Raw genomic sequence first — 20266 nt, 5'->3', positions numbered from 1 at the left:
GCCTGTCAGTGGATTTAAGTTGCTTCTGCTTTCGGACTCTAAGCCTCGTACAACTGTGTTTTAGTACTGCTAATTGGGAAGGCTCTCACAACTAACACACACACTTGTCTGGGGACAAGAGAACAAGGGGCATACAGTCTTTTTCCATGACTCCAAGCACTTGATTACCTTTGGAAAGAACCACTTTGACAAATATCTCAGGTGCAGGGAGGTTTTTTTGACAAGAACAGAGCCTGCATGTCATTCCCTAACCCAAGGCACAGCTCAGACAGCACAGCTGAGAAGGCCAGAAAGCAAAGGTGTTTCACATCACTGCTTCACATCACTGCTGCAGTCACCCTGCCTGATGCTGGCAATGCCATGGGACAGTCCCAAGAGCACCAGTGCAAACCCTCCCAGTCTGCACACCCAGCCCTGCTGCAGCTCTTCTGCACATCTGGAATGGCAGGTAATGCCAGCATGCAGCCTCAGGGCTGGGCTGCCCTGCGAACAGCAGCACACGTGCTTATAAAGCCCAAACAACTCCACAGCTGTCACAGGAACATGTTTGTGGTGTTGCAGCTGTCGGTGGGTGATGTCCAGAGGGCTTCTAAGCCCTGGCAATGTATCTCCAGCCCCTTCTCAGGCCCTGGGCTGCACTGCTGAAGGCTTCTGTCTCCTAAAGACACCAAGGTCAGGAGTTCTAGCCCTCAAGAGTACAAGCTCTCATGGATCATCCCAAACAGAAATGAACACAAATGCTGTGGTTGCTATTACTGCCTTATTAATCACGCCCTGGCCCTGCTGCTCCCTCTAGCATAGCAGATCGCTTATGCCTCTGCTTTCCGTTCACCATGGATGTGTGCTGCATTTCACAAGGCAGCGTCAGACACTGGAGTGAGCTCTCTGAAGCTCTGAGGCCTCTTTCCTTTCCTGGGATATTTACCTTCAAAGGTCACCCATACCCCTCTATTAATTCCCTGTGGGCATCTTCCACAGGAGAGAAACAACCCTGCTTTTTTGCTGATTCCCCCCCATTCTCTCCCTCCCTTTTCCCAAAGAAATGTTTGCTACGAATCACGTGGCCAGCTTTGTTGTGAGAGTCATAAAAAGGACATTTTTCATCTCTTCTTTTTCCTGCTCTTGCTCCCTTCTCTCTCTCACTATCAGACAGAGATTTATTCCCTCCCTGATGCCTGTGGCATTCGGATCTGGGAGGGGTCAGGGGAGGCACTGATGGGACGATAATAGATAATACAGTGGTTCCCCAGGGTCTTGTCCAGCGCCGTAGCCGATCCATCAGCAGGCAGCGCTCGTGCCAAGGTCAGCGGTAACGAGGATGTGGTGGGGTCCCAGCCTCCCCCATGGGGCATCCTCCAGTCAGGCTCCCCCAGTTCACACTGTTTCTGATCTCTACAAGAGCTGCCTCATGCAAGCCACAATTTGCAAGAGCACACGTGTCCACAGAGCTCAGGCACTGGGGTACCGACCACGGTACAGCACACGCATGCTCGGCTTCACCTGTCCCAGCCCTCAGCCCCACCACAAATGGGTCTACAGGTTTTAATTCAAGGAAAATGCCCATTATCACAATACCTCCTCTCCAGGAGCTAAACCCATCCCATCCATGTGCTCTGTGCATGACACATCACTGCAAGAAGTTTGCAGATAGAGTTGCTGTTCTCCTGGACCCAACTTCTAGGTACTTTCCTTTAAAATAACCCCTAAACACAGTGCTACTAGCAGGTGTATCCAAGCCCCATGCTCTTTGTGTAATGATGATGTTTTACAAGAGGGAGGATCCAGGGCACCGAGCAGGTTGGGTTCTGATGAGACAGAGATAATGGAGATCTGAAGACAGAGGGTCTGTGAAGACCTCCAGGATCTTCACTGGTATCAATACAGCTTAGTATTCAAGGTGTATTTGGAAATTCCAATACACATCAAGACCCACATTTATCCTCCTAACCACCTTTTTGGTTTGAAGTTCACTGTGCACCGAAATCAGCAGATATTAAATGGTCATTTTCGGAACTAGAAGTAAGCACTAAGATATGGATGCTGTCTACAGCTAGATTGATTTGCACAAGGTCATGCAAGGAGTCTGAAGCCAAAACACACCAGCACACAGTTGGTACCCCAAGCACAAGCTTTCTCCCCAGGAGCTAGCAGTGCAGAGCTCATCCTCAGCATGAACACACTGTCCTACATTTACAGCGCTGCTTTTAGAAAACGGCTTCCATTTGCCTCTTAGTAGTGCAAGCCTCCTAATTCTGCATATTGTGTCCCAGAACGTACTCCTGCATACAAGGACCACACAGCCCATCCATCCTATGCCTGCACCTCCTTCAAACCCTGCATGGCCACAACCCCGCCTGCAACACCCTGCCATCACTTGGCAGTTGGCCTGTAGGTTGGGCTGACCTTGGGTGTGCTGGCAGGATTTCCCTGGCACTCTGTCATCCCCACATCTCCTGCCGGGTCCCACCTACCGTCTGCCTTCGCTCCAACCCTCCCTCTCATGAGTTTTACATCCCATTTTCCGTCTAACTTCATCTTCTCCTACCATTCCACTTGCCATTCTCTAAAACTGGTCTTAGTCCTTTGACACATGCTTTGACGGCGTTCCTGCAGCAAATGCATCTCTCCAAAGCATAGATTCACTGCAATTTCTCTTCAAATTGTTACAGTTGGCCAAGGGCATCATTTATCCAGTACCTCCCCCTTTCTTTGTATCATTTGCAATCACCCCAATGCTCTGTGGACAGTTGTCTCACTGGCCTTTAGCAGCTCAGCTGGTACCTTGGCTGTCCCTGCAACTTCCTGTCTTACCTGACTGCTCTGTCCTTACCCTTCACCTTCCCCCAGAAGGGAGGTTTCGATGCTCATCCTTCTTTGCAAGTGGCCTTTCCACCCAAAGTGTCCGTGATGTTTGCACACAGCCAGAACAAAGTTTAGAAAGCTGCCCCAAACATGTTTAGGTATTTCCAGCATCTCTTTGGCACAGGGAATGCACTGGTGGATTTATTTTTGAGACATTTAAAGAACATTTGAGGTCAGTAATACATGGCCCTGGTGAAAAAGAAAAGAGAAGCTAATCTTGCCATAGACCAGCTGCAAAGATATGTAAAGAAACTACTGAAGAGCAGAGTTTGTTCCTGGAAAAAACCCACCAGGAAAAGCTGGACAGGCAAGAAAGATCAATATTACAGCAAGCTCATACCTGATCCACAATCACTGGAAACCAAACAAATACAGGGAGTGTAAAGCCACAAAAGCCCAAAAGATTGGGGCAAACAAGTTTTAGAAAAAAAAAATCTGAGCACTGACAACGCAAATCATAAAAATGTAACATAGTGGCTGGAATCACTGTCAGGCTGAAGGCACCACAAAAATGCAACCAAGTGAGAAAAAAATATAGGACTCCTATCAGTTCAGATAATTGCATATCCTATCCAGTTCCACAGCAAAAAAGCACTTTGTGTCTCTGCCACCATTCTCACATGGCTAAGATAACAATTTCTATTTCAAGAATCATTTTCTCCTGCTGGAGACGTTCCAGGCTGGGTACACGCTCACATCGCTGCGGCTGCATCGGCCACCATGGAGCTCACACCTCATCCGCCTGATTGCGCTGCCTTGTGCCCGGGTGGCCGCAGCATTTGGGTGGGCAGAAAGACCTGGTACCCCCGTCAAAAATCCTGCATGCACTCTGAAGATACTGGTTCTCCTTCAGCATAGTTATGTACTGCAATTGTACTAGTTTCTGATTGCTTCAGGCTCCTGCATTAGGAGAAAATAAACAGCCAAGTCATGGTTTGGCATAAGGTTCAAGGTCCTGCACGTCAACCCCAGAGCTGGGTAAAAAGATCTAAGGAATGGAGATTTAGGTCCCTTATTACACTGATTAGGAAAGTAATTTACTCTCTCACAGAGAGTGTTGTCCATAGGTTTTTCTCCATGGATAACAGCTGCCTGAAAAATTTCTACCAAAACTTTTAGCGTCTAAAACTACTTCTTGTCACAAGTGCACTTTCTCCCTTGCAAACTTTTGCAGTCCATGCAATGAAAACCTGAGTGAGGGTGAAATAACCACAGAATCTTTTCTTTGTGAAAGCAAAGCTTTTCAGCCCTCTATTGATGACTCTTCCTTTCAAACAAAGTCATGTTCCCACCCAGCCAGAGAGGTTCAAACACAGGATGGAGGTCAAGGGGAAGACCTTGCCCTTTGATTTGTTTTGCTCAGCTTTGTGGAGTTTTATTTATTAATTAATCTCATCAGGATATTCTGCATTTCTTGATGGCTGCAGCCTGAGCATTGTTCACTCTCAGCCGTGGACTGAGACCTCCAGCCAGAGGTCCCATAATCACACCCCACTTGAGTTTCTCAGAGGGTAACAGCAGATTTCCAGTCAGTAGGCAAATACAGTGAAGACAAATCTAAATTATCTCCAATTAAGCCAGCAAAATGGCATTCTCAACCCAAAAATCAATGCTAATACACGAATTCCAGCTTTTGAAGCCAAGTATTTAATGGGTAAGAGCTGGCTCAGTATCTCCCCTGCAAGATACACGTTTCCCTGTGTGTATTTAGGACCATTCCAAGCAAACATCTCACTCCAGGCCTGGGAGGGAATAGTAAAGCAAATTGGTGCTCTTGTAACCATGTGTACTCCTAAGTACAGCTATGAGCATCTGATAAATCTTTTAAAGTGCATGTTTACAATGGATTTTATTCTTTTTACTGTTCTATACATACGAGCCCTCTGAGCAAAATAACAGATCCTCTGACACTTAGAAGAAGCCACTGCCACATCGGCTGCCCGCAGTGAAATAATTTATATTGTTATCTCCCCATCCAAATTACAAGCACTGTAAAGAAGCTTCAGAAATTCAGAGTAATCAGTGTTTCGATGGCACAGATCCTGCAGCTGCCAGGCAGGTGGAAGAACCCCCATTTCAACTGAGAGTTTTTCCAGCCCAAAGACTGCAAAAAAACCACAAACAAAAATTGGTCCCTGAGTGTTTTCTACCAATTTTTCTCTTGTTATTTTCTTCAGTGGTTAATGGAAAGTGACGACAAGCGGAAATCATTTAAAAATGATCTTTCAGGCCTCTCCATGGGTTTATTGCCAGGACCTGTTTAGAGGACCATAAAGCTATAAGGGGCCGATAACTTTACTGTATAGTCCACGAACTCCTTAGGAAAATGAAGAGCCTTTACATTCACACACAGTTTTGCTGTCTCTCCCTCTCCTTACAAACACACCCACACATGTGGGGGAACCACCGGAGCCGCTAATTGAATTCACTCTTGTGAAAGCATTAACAAATTGTAAGTGACCTTTTATACAAATTTCAAAGTCAAGAATTCACCACCAACTGCACATCCCTCTTCTGCCATTCACCCTTATGCAAAACCCACAAACAATTAGAAGAAATAACCAAGAGCCCAGCGGCCCTCTTTCCTAATTAGCTGCAGGAGGCGATGCTGGGGAGTGTGGCTAAGTGCTTCAATTACCTCGGCCCTCCTCGCTGCCCTTGTTAGAACAGACAGGTCCACTGGCCAAAGGGGAACAATTAAGGCAAGGCAGAGCCAGGCAGTTTGCGGGGCGATGCTGGGGCTGTGCCGGCTCTCGCACGAGGGCCAAAGCTGTAATCACACCCCAGATTCCTGCTGGGCTACACAGAGACAAATTAGTGGTGGATGGATTGCTAGCTCCAACCCATCAGTAACAAGGGAGGAAGAGAGACAATATAGCAGTCCAAGGGAGCTGTAATCAGAGCTTTCCTGTGCTATCAGCCCCCTTGCAGGGCAGAGGGAGCTGAGCATTAATGTCTCACTGCTTGCCTGCATCAGTGGTACCCCAAAGCCCTGAGGCAGCATCACAGACCCTGAACGGCATCACAGACCCCAGCTTGTGCTTTATTTGCTGAAGATAATCTGCACCAGCTGCACCGAGGAGCCACGTGCTCCAGAGATGCTAGAGACCAAACCAGTTCCCAATAAGAAACCAACATGAGCTGGTTTGGCTCACCTGGCTGCAAGCCAGGGGAAGATCTCTGTATGGACACCGCTACCCCAGGGCAAATCCTTCCCATCATGAAGTACACAAGAAAGGGATACAAGGTGGTGACCCCTGCAGCTGTCGACCCCAAAGAGAGATCTTGGCTGTGCAGCAAAAGCACATCATCTTGAATGGAAGAACACCAGCAAGGACCAAACCTCACTGAAACCTCATTAACCTTTCAAGAAAGGGTTAAAGTTTCAGGATAGCGAGTGGTGTTTTAACAGAGGTTTAATATCACAACAGAAAAAAAAATTCAGTTATATGATTTATCTGTTGCATACGCACCCGTGCAGGGCCAGATCCTGTTGCCACTAAGCTGCCATTGAAATCAGAGCAGTGTTTTTGGTGCAGCCCAAAGAGCTGTGTCGCTGCCAGAGCCCGTCCTGAGCTCTGCAGGAGCTGTCCACACTGCCCGGGGGGACACCCAGAAAATGCAAGGGCTCAAGTTCACGCTAAAATATTTACATACCCCTTTGCTTTCTAATAATGTAAGAAAAGGGCGATCACAAGTCAAGTTTTTATCCTTTTACAACACAACTTAGCAATCAAATTGACTGCACCTTTTAAGCTGCTATAAACCCCCTTCCTGAGCAAAGTCCTTTATATCCACTTTTGCCAAGTATCTTTTTTCCAGTTGACAGATAAACCTTTGAAAATAAGTTTGAGGGGAGACTGACAACCTTGAAACCTCGAGAGCAGCGTGCCATTGACGGGTGCCGCTCCCCAAGCTGAGTATTATAGATAGATTTTAATTTCATTTTAACAAAATAGCTGTCTCCAGTGGAAGAAGCATCAAGAGCTAAATGAGGACCCATCTTGAGCTGAAGCACGTTGAACAGACCTCAGCACTGTCATTGATTTTCTGGGAAGAAAAAAAACGCCTCTGGCTACTAAACCAAATTAGTAGTCACTGATGACCAATTATTTTGCCCCACTGTGAACGGAAAGGCGTACTAAAATTCCAGTTTGTCAGACCCAAGGCTCTCTTCTCAAACACCTTTCAACAAGCGTGTACCAAAAGTCCCTCAGATGGTTCTGACGCCTTCCTGTTTTCGGCAACTTCTCTTTCTCCAAAGTTTTAATGAGCTGCTGCGCCGAGGATGGCCTGCCACAAAGTGAGCCCTTCCCAGCGCGCTAGAGCACTATTTGGCAGGGCACAAATCACAGCTGTCAGGATTTATACACACATACACAAAAAAAGTGTCAGCCTAATGTTTGCAAATTATAATTACCATTTCTCTTGCATGTCCCTGGTGCCTTCATTTTAGATAAATCCCAGCTCTGAGGTATCAGCTGCAAAGCACTGAAGGCTCATATTGAATAGAATAGATTTAACTAGTTTGTAGCTCATTTAAGGCCTACACTGTTTTATTTTAATATTGTTAATACTTTATTATACTTTTTAAACATTGTTTTCACAGTAAAATAGCCTATTAGGAGGCTGCAGCTTCTTCTCCAAGAGATTTCTGGCAGACTAGCATACCACATTGTATAACCAAGTTAGCAGGCGCTTGTCATTTCAGTTGAAAATAGGTCTGTACCCTGACTCCTGAAAGTAAATTAGAGAGAGATTCTATTAAAGAGACAGGAACTGCTTCAGGGATAATAGTTTTGAAAATGTGCACAGATAAATCTTAAAATATTTAGGAAATGTCAACATTAGAACTGGCTCCAACTATTTGACTATAAAAGGAAGCATCTGATTATTTTTTTCCACAATTATAAATAATTTGTTATATACTATCAGAACTTCTTTCCCTTTCCTTTTTGTGGCAGGGTGCTTGTGCCAAAACAAGGAGATCTGAGTTACTCCAAACGAGATGGATTTTAATCCACAATAAGCATTTTCAGGGGATGCTGCCCCCACTGCATCCTCAATTACAGCAAAATCCTCCCAGTTCAGAGGGGTAACAAAAAGAAGCGGAACACACAAGCTGTTCAACCCTGTCCTTAAGTAACACTAAGGCAAGAGGATGTTTTCCCAAAGACCAGCTGCAAATCAGAAATACGGTTGCACTGCCAAGCAGCACCAGTACCAGGGCCAAAATGCCGCATCCACTCCAATGAGATCAGAGTTTGACCTACAGAGAAAAAGCTGCCTGGCTGAAATTTCTCTGGTCAGCTTAGTCAAAGAAATGTGTTACCTGATACCTCCTACTCTTGCCCAGTTTCTTAGTATTTCTTCTCAAAGGAGGCAGGAAAAGCCAGACGAAGCCTCACATCCTGCAGGCCCACCAGAGCTTACCTGTGTAACTCTGCACATGAGTCATTCCCACCAGTTTCAAAGAAGCAGTTCATGCACGTATCGTTGCAGGCATGATTCTATACTTTGCTGGATCAGGACTTAAACGCGATTAATCACACGGCAGGGAAGGATCTCTGAAGAGCATCAACCCAAATGTGTCCTTTCAAGCATTTACTTATAAGCCAGCTGTGGGCTAATCAGTCACCAACTGGCTGGTCCACTGGAGATAGTAAAAGTCACCTCCATAGAGATGTGAAAACACATTCAGCTACCACAAAAATCAATAATCAAACACCATGCACAAAGGCTCAGTGTATTCCTGCATCCCTCCCTGCTATTCCTGCACACCAGGAAAGCTCCTGCCTTGGAGAGCAAATGGACAGGCCAAGAAAACAAGCACCGTGTGCTTGTGCCAGGACTACCAAAATTTACACCATGCAATGAGACTGGAGACCCACCCAGACAATACACACTCAGCCACAGGTTTGCCACATATTTTTAATCCTTTGTAAATATTTTGCCCTGCTCTGATCAGTATGAAATGTCAAACTGGAAAGGAAGGAGGGCAGATAAAAGGGGACAAAGGGTAAATGTCGGTGTCCCCTTTGGCACAGGGTGTCTCCAGACAACAGTCTGAAGCAGCACAGCTGATTTGTAAGCCAAGCCTTGAAAAGCCCTGCAGCATGTGATCTATGAAACAGGAGGTCTGCAGAAGGATGTCTCCTCTGATATGAATGCCCCCTTGGGATGTATATTGCTGGATCGCACATCTAGCATCATTAGAAAACACGACCATAGATTAGGCTGTTTTGAAGCATGCGGTGTGCAATAATTAAGTAATAAAAGTCACCACAGGGGTGAAGGAACAAGAAACAAAGAGTTACTATTTGCATACGCACTGCTGGCACCTTCCGTGATTGTCGAAGATTCTCCAGGCTGCTAAAAGCTGGCTGCTACTGATTTTGGACCCGCTCCTGCCCAAAGCCACAAAGCACCAGCTCACTTCATGGCGCATGGGCGCTCTCTGCAGAAAAACACCTTCTGGTGGAGCTGGTGGCCCAGAAGCAGCCCAGCAGTCCCCAAGGTCTTACAGTTGGTTCAGACAGGCAGGGAGAGCTCTACCTCTTTGGTGTGGGAGCTGCAGCTGAAGGCAGCACAGGCTACAGGTGGGAGCAGAGCTGTGGCTGATGGCTCCGCACTGTCACCAGTTGCTGCTGAGATGGGAAAAATCCCTCCCCAGCAAGAGGTACAAGGACTAATAGAACTTAAGCTTGATGTTCTCCATCACCTTCAAGTGTCTGCTTCTGGGGGTAAAGAATAGCAGCACAACCACAGCAATAAGTGATACGCTGTCCTCAAGGCGAGAACCCTGCTGCTGCCACTGCCAGTTTTGCTCCCACAGTGGCTGATGAAGTTAAAGTATCTCGCTTGCAAGGAGCAATTTCAGGCTGTAGCTCTGCCACAAGCTGGTCAGGTTAACACCAGCTCACAGCAGCTGAACAGGACACTGACCAACAAGCAGCTGCCTTTTATTTTTGTCTCTCTTTTTTTAATAGAATCATGGTAATCTGCAGCTCATCTCTGCTGCTGTCCACCCCTGGCCAGGATGCTCCCTGGTACCCTGTTTCAAGGGGCAAATACTTCAGGTCTGTGCAGCTGAGGCACTAGACCCAGGCTCAGCAGTTCAGCTCCCCTCTTTGCTGCAGACACCTCACCATCTGCATCGAGTCCGGTTTAATCCTATTCAGACTGCTTAGGACACCACTTAGTCCTCTCACTCAAACCATCATTGCATGTGCTTGCAGCTTTTTGATGTACCACAGTAGTGATATGTTAATAGCGAAAGCAGTTTTATTTTAGCAAAACACACTTTGCACCCAGCAGCTCTTCCCAGGCAGCTGCCATGGCTGTGGCAGCCTGGACGGGACTGAGCTCCAGGGTGGCAGTGCAAAGCCTTTCCCAGTGCAAGGGTTTATTCGTGTTCTCACCAGTCACATCTTCCAAAGGGCAGAGCACGAGGAGCTAAATAGAGGCATTAGCCCTGGAGATTATATTGTTTTCTTTTCAATATTTTCCAGGCCTCCCACTCCCATTTTTGACATCCTCCAACACAGATACAAGGAGCTGTGGATGGAGCAGCAGAGAGCACTGACAGTAGCCCAGCGAGTGGAAACAAAAAAGGTGATAACACTCCAGCACAGCACCGCTACCAGGCAGAAGCTCCCACTGTCCCACCCCACAACAGAGGCTTCTCCCACTTGGGAAGCCATCCTCCTTGACCACTAGAAAGCTGGTCACACAAAGCCCAGCTGCTTCACAGCCAAGATGAGCCTGGCTCCAGCCAGAGCACATCCTGAAGGGTGATGCTGTGGGAGTGAGCACTAGCTGTGCATATTACAATGTGTGCATCTGAGAGTGCTCTGGAGACAAAAAGGAAGGGTTGGTTGGTTGGGTAATTTTTAAGTATATTTCTCTCTGGAGATATATACAGGAGCTGAGCTAACTTTTGCAGGTGCTTTGGCCAAGGCCTTTCAAAGGCTTAAATACCTTGTCCCACAGAGATACTTTTCTGACCCTCACTAAGCATCTGTCTGCACCAATATCCCTTTGGCCACAGTTAAATTCCTGGTTTCACTTAAAACAGAGGCTCTGGTTGTCTTTGCATCACCACAATACTAAAAGCCCTTTCTGTAACAAAGAATTACACTTCAAATTATCTGGTATTTATGTCATCCTCATGGCAGGAGCCCTGCAGACTGTCCTTTGAACAGCATCAGCTCTGCTCAGGTTGCCTGTGACAGTGGACAAAACAACAGAGCAGCCAACAAGCATTGGCAGCTGTTAGAGTGCAACGCTGTGCTGTTATACCAATATTGTAATAACATTTAAAAGGGGCCAATGACTGTTTTATTAGTTAATGGCTCAAAGAAGAGTCATGCTAATATGGTAATGACCAATTTCAATGGGCTTACTGCCATTACAAACTATGCTTTATAGTTGAAGTAAAAGAATACAGTGTTCTTAATTAGCAGCTACTGTATGAATACACAAGCCTAGGATGTTAGAAAGTACATCCCTACCTTATCTATTAACAATTAGTAGTTTTAGTCACTAAGTTCCCTCCATCAAGCTCCTGAAACCTCCAGCCAGCAATTACTGAGTTAGGCAGCACAAACCTACATTCTGGACCACAGAGCAGGCAGGTTCCCCAGGGTTTCACACAGTGGCCAAAACATTCCCCAGATAGCTGCACAGGCTTGTGCTGGGACTATCAAGCACCACAAGCTGCAATTAATCAGGAAAGTAACACACAGGACAGCCAGGAAACCCCCCCATGGCAGGGGTGGTGGAAGTGACTTTCCCAGCTCATGATGAGCGGTTTGGAGCACAGGGCTTCCTGCGGGCAGTGCTCATGTCCCTGGGATGCTGTATAAAACTTGTCCTGAGAGCTGGCAGCTGCTCATGTTTTCCTCACCAGTATGTTTTCATCAGTATTAGCCACATGGATATGAAAAACTACCCAGATCAGGCACTTGTGACCATCAGCCCAAAATGACTGAGTCTTATTCATCCCAGTATCACCACATCGCATGACACCAACCTGATGGATGTAGCTGTGCAGCTGTTTCAGACCATTCTTGTTTGCCTTTAGTTACAGAAAGGCAAACCGCGTGAAACTCGCACAACACTTCTGCGAAAAAACCCACAACCCACTAAGAAGGAGTCCTTCTGGCACCTGCCCCGCTTGGAGAAGGTATGGAGCACTTGATTGAACTTAAGGACACCCTCTAACCTTGTCCACATGCCCTGATAACACCCGTAGCACACAACAGAGGTAGACATGATGCTCTTGCCGCTGAGACCCAGACCCTAAAATACTCCCATGTTGGATGTGTTGAAACTTCAATCCCCTTTGGACTTCCAGATGGGGTGATTTTTGCAGCCATAAGCCCTGGAAGATAGGCAGCAGTTGCCCAGATAAGGGCCTAACGACTTGTTAAAATATTCTAACTTGTGTGCACTTTCACAAGCTTCATCAGATGAGAACCCTTTTTTGTATCTCCCTGTTAGTATCAGGGTGGCCTCTGTTCTCTGCTGGTGTCCCCACAACCATCCTACACGAGCAGTACTATCAAACCTGCATTTTGGTAACCTGCCATTTTACCAGCTCTCACCATAACTAATGCAAGCCACACCAGATGTTTCAAGCAGCATTTTCACCCAATAACTAGAGATTTCCAGAAAGTCTGTACTCTTGACACCTCTCTAAACTACCTGATTGACAATATTCACCCTGAGACTGAGCAAAGGGTCTGGCCAGGTTACAGATGTACATGACATTTCCTTTAATTGATCCAAATAAGAGCCAAGGTGAAGATTTCTTGTTCCAGCAATGGGATTGGAACATCTCCCTGAATTCATCTGCTCATGCTGCTGCGCTCTGGGGTACTTGTTTGAATTCCATTGGCTTTGTTTGTGGTGTAAATTACAGGGACACTTCAAGTGAAGAGCTAGGGGGCATTTTAGAAAGGAAGGAAACAGAGGTGGGCAAGGGGAATGGAAAGGAGACACCAGAAAGTCTGAAAGCATTGAAACCCCACAGGGAGTTTACATGGCCAAAATAATATCTGGCATTGATAGATACCACTGCAAAGAGCCCCTCAGCCCTCTATCCAGTCCTTGTTCTGATGGGGTTTTTTTTTGCCATGCTGTTGGTTTCTAGCCACAGTTTAAAACAACTAAGAAGGCTTGTGACTTCCTGAAGCTAATTTACTTGTACAAGTTGGAGAGTTTCAACCAAGAAATGTATTTTGCTCCACCTTGATATATTCCTCTTATGTCCTGTCTAAGACTGTCCGATTAGCATATGTCAGTAATCATTTATCCCTGCTGCCTGTCAGCACAGAGCTGCTGCTGCGGCTAGTGTCAGGGAAAGAACATGACCGATCGCTGTTAAACAGATTGTGTAAGTCACACGAGATACTGGGGCAAGGCTCCTCTTTAGAGCTCCTCTCACCCCAGACCTTGCCATCACTACTCATTTTTCAGCCTGTGTTTTTCTTCATGCTTTCCCTTTTTCCCTCCCTGATTGTGTTTGGGTTCCTCCCCCAGCCACAGATCTCAAACCTATGGGTCTTTTCTTCTCTCTGCCTTTCTTCTCCTTCCTCTCCCCTTCCTTCCCAGAAGCAGCATCCAAGGGAGGAGGAACAGCTCGTTCTGCACAGCCTCTGCAGATTTTTTGTGCTCCTTTCTCACTACGTTAACCTGGAAGGTTTGCAGATCTAACAGGCGTGGACCGTATTGGAACTTGGATCAAGAAATTAATGGCTTAGTTGAGTTTCAACACACAGTTGAGTTCTCTTGAATATCCATAAACGTTTACCCAGTTCAAATCAGTAACAATCCAGAGAAAGTTTACTGTTTCCAAAGACACTTGGTACCCTCCAAACTTTAACCATCTCTGTAAAATTGGGTTCTACACCATTGGTGGTGGAATGGCCTTCAAGGACAAGCTGGCCTAACCCTTCAGCCAAACCCAGGGCCTCCAGGAGTCACTCTCAATGCCTCTTTCACGAAGGTGACAATAGAGAGCAGTGCTCCAAAGAGGTAAGGGAGCTTGTTCTTGCAGTGTTTCTGTCCTCATGAAACCACTTTCCTAGGCTCTTCCATGCTCTGGCTACTACATAAATTGCTCATGACCTGGGAACAACTTCAGATTCTGAGAGCCCATTGCCCTGACCACAGCCCTATTTGGACTATTTTTCCATGTGACCTGTGGCTGGTGCAAGGGTGTGACATGTCCTCAAGGCATTCATCATCCTTCTTGTCACTCAGTTGCTGCCTGTCATCTCCATATCGTGACATATTTGATAGTCACAATACAAACCAGTAAGTCAACGCTGACCACTCCACAATAGATTTCCAGGGCTCTGTCAAATCAGCCTAGGAGGATTCTGGTAGTAACACCTCACACTTCAATGTAGGACAAAATTCACCCATGTATCAAAATAGCCTCACATACCACGTGTCACTGACACACACCAGGGTTTTTCCTTTGCTCGTTAGAGAATTCCAACTCACACAGACATTCAAGGTGGCTTTCCTAGGAGAAGAGTCTTGTTTACTTGACCAAAAAGGGAGAGGAAAGAAAATGCAGCAACTTTGGACACCACTTTTGTCAACATGCACTGCCTTCCCGAGCAGATGAAAAGAGCTGCGCTCGATGCGCGATATGAATAAGCGATAAGCAATTGACGAGCGAGTGTTCGGGTACCTTGGCAAAAGACTTAATTTGCAACCTGGCACAAAATCAAAGGCTCTGTCAACGGCTGAGCGGCTCTCCCGCGTGTGCCTCGCGTTACCTGGGAAAGCTCTGTCAGGTAAACTTCCACTGAAAGTAATTAGAGGAATCCCCACTGTATAAACTTTGCAGCAAAATTCTGGGCTCCAGAATTTGATTCTCACCAGGGATCCGATATCTGCTCCCAGCCTGATCCTTCATCAGAATTAACGGCTGAGTTTTAACACATACACACAAAAATGTTCCACATTTTTTTTTAATGCTCTACCTCTATTTTTGTCTGAAGAGCTGAACTGACAAGCACAGCTCATGTAATCTTGCAACTGTTGTCTTGTCTGAAAAGCCATAGATTCTGCCTAAATAACCTGGGCTTGATATGTGCAGCATGTGGTGGGCTGGCTTTTCAGATACCGTGTTTATCCTCCCAGGTTTGAGGGCAGCAAAACTTAATGGAGTGTAAAAGAACTTGTCTCCTGGAGCCTAAATCATGCTTAAAGAATAAAACAATGAGTTCAAGAGCTTTCTGTCATCATGGCGCCAGATCAAGCCTCCCTTCAGCTGGGATTTTAGCTCACCTGATGGCTGTTCAATGTTCACCATGAACTGATGGGTCCCAGCCCAGCGGTGACAATCAGTGGCCTTCAGTGCTATAACAGGCACAATGCAAAAAGAAAACACAACACTCCGCAGGGTTCCAGGTGGGCAGCAGAGACCCAGCTACCCTGAGCACATCCCCTGCATATCTCCACTGGGACCACAGCAGAGATATCACCTCACACACCACAGCCATTCTGTGACCAAACACAGGCTCCAGGTCCCAGTCACTACATTTTCCTGCAGATTTCCTCATTTTGCCTAAACAGCTTAAATCACAGCAAAGCACTTCCATGGTCCAGCCTTTCGCAGTGTCCCTTTGCACATGTCCTGGGCACTCAACCACTCTATCACACCCTAATGCTGCCCTCTGCCATGCTCAGCCCCTTCCTCATGTCTCCTTCAGAAACATGGTAACCTGGCATTCCTCTGCTATTTTCATTGCTCTCCAACATCTCCTAAATCACACCATAAAACACCACCCCTCCCTGTGCAACCCTCCAGTCTGGACCTTCTCCAGGGCAGGTTCCACCTGCATCCAAGCCAGGCTGCCCAAAGGCAGCACAAACAACTGTTGGCAGCCAAAGTTCATTTCTGTTATGGAGATATTCACCTATGGAGGAACAAGTTTGGGTTTCTTGCAGCCCCACAGCTTGCAGTAGAGTAAAACCACACATGCTGTGTTGAGTTACAGGTGAACACCTTCCATCGCTTTCAGTGTTACCTACTGTTTTGTACACAACTCCACAGAAGTGCTTTCTAAATGGACTTGAGATTCCATTCACAGACCTATTCTGCCTTCTGCAGAGATGCTGTTTACCAACTGACAACTTAGTTTGATGTAAAACTCTTGGCTGGCATGAAAAGGATCAGGATTCAAACCTCAGAAATGCTTGAGGTTGGTACAAAAACTGCCAGTTCTGGTCTGACCCCAGGACATCTGCCAAAAGGACACATGCTGGGTTACAGCTCCAGTGGGTTAATTCTCCTTTAGTCACACTATTGCCAGGCCAAATGACCAGTGAAGTCCAGCAAACATCTGCAGCCCTTATTTTCAGGAAGCTAAAGAAAATCCTGGATCTCCATGGGGCATTAAACGCTGCAGCAAAAAATCGCCGAGCACTTTTTGAAACCTTCCTGGGTCTGAAGCAAATAAAGACCATTTAGCCTGGGCTTCCTTGTCCTGCAATTCCACACATTCTTGGAATTAGAAAGGTGGGAAGAGAAAAATCAACCCCATTCATTAAACCAGTTAAGTGCACTACTGCCAGAAAAAGCCACAGTATTTGTAACCCTAATAATCCAAGGCACACCTCCGAGCGCAGCTCATCTTGGACAGAATAACGTCTGTTTTAAAAATACCTGCCTCTCTCTAACTTGTCATGGCATTTGTTGACAACCCTATTGAAAGCCGCTCTCAATGCAGCTGTGAAGGATCTTTCAGCACCTCTTTCTCTTTCCTAGACAGTTTTTGAAAGGGAGAGGAGGAAAACACAAAAAAAAAGCACCATCAATACAAGGGGAAAAAGGCATCAGCAGCCAACATCGGCTGATGAAGCGCCTCACCTGGGCCCCCAGCGCACCGCCTCCAATTAAATCAAAATGGTTTGTTTTTAATGGTCTTTTACACTGACAAGTGGGCTATCATTCCAGGCCTAGAGAGCTGTCAGGGAGCCGAGGCAAATCCTTCGTTGATAATGCCCAATGCTTCCAATTAGGAGCCGAGGCCGCTCCTGGCGCACTAACGATTCCCCAGCCTCCCCCAAGGCCCCTTCGGCTCCGGCTGTTTCGTCTTCCCTCTTCCTCCGCCGCAAATTACTGACACAAAACGGAGGCGCCCCGGTGCCTCCTCACCACGCCGGGCCCCGGCCCTGTTGGATTTAATGAGGCGATGGAAGTTTTTTGCAGATCTTTCGCTAAATTCTTTTCTTGTTTGACAGCTGCTTGAGTGTTGACCTTATAAAAGATTTAGTGTTTCTCATTATTTTCTGTCAAGCTTTACAAGTGATAGCTTCACGGAAATCATTTGCATCTCGATGCGCGCGCGCGTGTGGTTTTTGTCTGTACGGGGATGCTCGGTGTGGTGTGCGTCAGTGTGTACACTCTACCCTTCTCCCGCATTGTGTATTTTATTCCCTCCTAACCACCAAAAAAAATTCTACAAACATTGCACTATTGTTTTGGGGGAAAAAAAAAAAGAAGGAGAGGACTTAAAAGGCCCAGGATTTGTTAGACTCCTGTAAATGAGGAAGGTTTTGAAAAAGGAATAGAGATTGGTTTCCTATAAAGAAAGCTCAAGGAAGTGTTTTGTCACCCGCTAAAATGGTTCGATCAAATGGATGATGGAAAAAACAGGCAGAGGCGAGGGGCAGCTTAGCTGTTAAAGTGGAAAATCATACAGGGCTGGGAAGCTGCCTTGGAGCAGGCACAGACATCTCCCAACAGCCAAGCATGGAGCCCTCTAGAGCAGGAGGAGAACCTGGTGCTGCTTAGTATAACACTTGCTTCAGCCTTTTCCAGGGTTCACTCTGAACACCCTCCACAAACCATTTAATCCAGCTATATCAATTAAAACTTCCATCTCGGGGTCACTCTCCTTTACCTTCCTCCCAGAGCCGAGTGTGCCCAGCAGCTGCAGCACACACACCCCAGCACCCACCTCAAGGGCAACAGCACCCACAAAACCCCAGCTCTGCAGCCAGTCTGTATCAGCTCAGCCTTCCATGTCCCACATGTGATTTATTAACCCCCCCTTAACAGACCTGCTTCTGCTTGCAACATGCATGTGGTTATATTAATGCTTGTCGAGTGATCATTTATAGTCCTCCAATTTAAAACATTCCAATAACTGAGAAACCCAAGTGGAAATAACCCCAAGATATATATTTAGGTTTCAAGAATGATGAGGTTTTTTTAATTGCCCCTTTAATTCTTTGAAGCCAGGGCTGACATCATTACAATATCTCAGCTGCAATTGTCCTGCAGGTTTTAATTTGCCTATAACAAATGCAAAGAGCAACAGGAAGACATTGCTTCTAATCAGCAGCTGAAAACCATTGCAGGTCCATCATCCTGCCAAGAAAAACACCAAATTTGTGCCTCCATAGTATATTCCTGTCCTGCTACAGCCAGTGCTCCAAATCCACAATTCAGACAAAATCCTGGCATAACAGCTCCTAACCACATCAGAGTAATGGTAGAATCATCAGCTGTCTCTAGAGGAAGTACCTTTGGGTTCATCATTTAAAATATGAATTAGAAGAATCAGAGATGAGGATTCATCACTGGCATTGACTTTTCAACACCAGTCTCTGTCATAATAAGACCTTTGACCCAAGGACACCCTTATCTTGAGTCTAATTACTGGCCTGGGACTAATCCATAGTTTTCAACTGTCCCTCATTATGAGAGGGTGTCTCATTTTTTAAAATAGCACTTGTCCCCTGTCCCACACCTGGTGCTTCCCACTTACTCATGCTGAGGGCAAAACCCGGCATCCCTCACAACTTTGTCAAGGCTCTGCTAATTTTAATTACTGCCAGTTGTAGCTCAGTGTGACTGTTCTCACCTGGGAGCTTCGTTCCAAGACTGAAGTGAAAAGAATGCTGTTTCCTCCCCTGTGGCTTCAACCCCAACCCAGACAGAAACTTCCCTCTTGTCCAGTCCCTGGTGGGCAGGGAACATGTTGGGAAAGGCAGAGGAACATTCAAGAGAAGCAACTCAGCTGTCTTTACCTGCAGGCACTGGATTTTTCTAGCAATCCCAGCTCTGAGGGGAAAGCTCCTGCATCTTTAATGGGGGGCTGGAGTTGGCCCAGCTGGGGATTGTCCCTGGCAGCTCCCAGGGGTGCCCACCTCCTGCACCAGCCCTTGGTTGTGCCTCCCCCACCTTCCCCTCCCAGAGCAGGGTTATGTCACTGCTGCTGCTTGAGAGAAAGCAAAAACATCCAGAAACAACTGTCTGAAGTTAGGCTCTCAAATGCATATTTAAGTACCTGAATGCCTTCCTCCAGAGAGGGGGAATAGCTAAATATGCTTTGTTTGTCTTGATTAATGAGATCACTAGCAAGCTTTTCAGGGCAAAGACTGCTGTATATTTTTACATATGCAAAACCTGACATCCAGCCAGCCTGAGCAGGGTGGGGGAAGCGGCAGGCGGCTCAGCACAGCTACACAAGGCAGATGGATGGCACAAGGAATTGTGTCGGAGCAGGTAAAGCCCATGGCCCCCCGTGGTTACCCCATTCCGTACATGAAGACACACATCTCAGTAACTCAGCATCTACTGCATAGGTTTGCTGCATATAGCTGTGTGCTCACCCCAAAGGGCCCTGGGACTTTTCTCCCCAAGGCAATTTACCCTTTGTTTATTTGGCATGGGCATTTTTTCACTCCCTCCCCACCTCAAAGGAGGTTCTTGGTGGAGGCTGCTTGGGCAGGTCATGCATAAGTCCCTGACCCCAAGAGGGGCTTCCCTGGGAGCTCTGAGCCTGTCCTGGCCCCTGCAGTGAAGCACACAAGTCCTTTGTTGCAGGAAACAAGAAATATTTATTTTAGGGTCCACCTCAAGGCATACCACCATTTGAAAACATCGGACAACCAACACACCATAGTAAGACTATAGGGTCTTGTTACTGAAGCAGAATAAGAATCTCCTGGAGTCCTCATTTTAAACAGGTGAACTGTTTAACTTCAGCTGGAGCAACATTTTCCAAACAGGCAAAAACCCTTGTGCTAATCTGCAGTCTCTTTCCTGTTTGTGCTACAACCTATTTTCTTTGGCCGGCTACTCACTGTAACCAATTGTCTATGTGCTCCTTTCATTATAGGTTGGGCCTCACCTCAGTACTCTTCCAGATCGTGATGCTCGTAAAAAGGCGTTCAGCGCTTCCCATTGAAAAGTGCCTGTGAGATACGGTCCCTTCCCCAGAGCATCCACACAGCAAGGACCACAACCCTGTGCTGGACACCACAACCCGTAGATCCTGCAATAGCCATAGGTAATAGAATTTCTTTCTGGTTTGAAAAAGTTATGCTAACGCAGATATAGCTGATTAAATTACAAATATGAGAGGAA

General features: G+C 46.5%; 1 protein-coding gene across 4 annotated transcripts in view; it reads left to right on the top strand.

Annotated features, from left to right (window-relative positions):
* The window catches only part of CFAP77 (cilia and flagella associated protein 77), a 57138-nt gene extending 36872 nt beyond the window's left edge, over positions 1-20266 (top strand). Inside the window, exons 4-6 of one of the 4 annotated variants that reach the window (XM_065035770.1) lie at positions 10374-10476; positions 11948-12049; positions 20019-20266. In XM_065035770.1, coding sequence (XP_064891842.1) covers positions 10374-10476; positions 11948-12049; positions 20019-20087 — 274 coding nt within the window. In that variant the 3' untranslated portion in view covers positions 20088-20266. Of the gene's footprint in view, positions 1-10373; positions 10477-11947; positions 12050-13479; positions 15113-20018 lie in introns of those variants that run through there. The other 3 variants (XM_065035768.1, XM_065035771.1, XM_065035769.1) reach the window with 3 other exon arrangements.

Source organism: Columba livia, chromosome 19 (assembly GCF_036013475.1).
Source record: "Columba livia isolate bColLiv1 breed racing homer chromosome 19, bColLiv1.pat.W.v2, whole genome shotgun sequence".
Lineage (NCBI taxonomy): Eukaryota > Metazoa > Chordata > Aves > Columbiformes > Columbidae > Columba > Columba livia.
The sequence above is the reverse complement of the archived record's forward strand: the minus strand, read 5'-3'. Positions and strand labels throughout refer to the sequence as shown.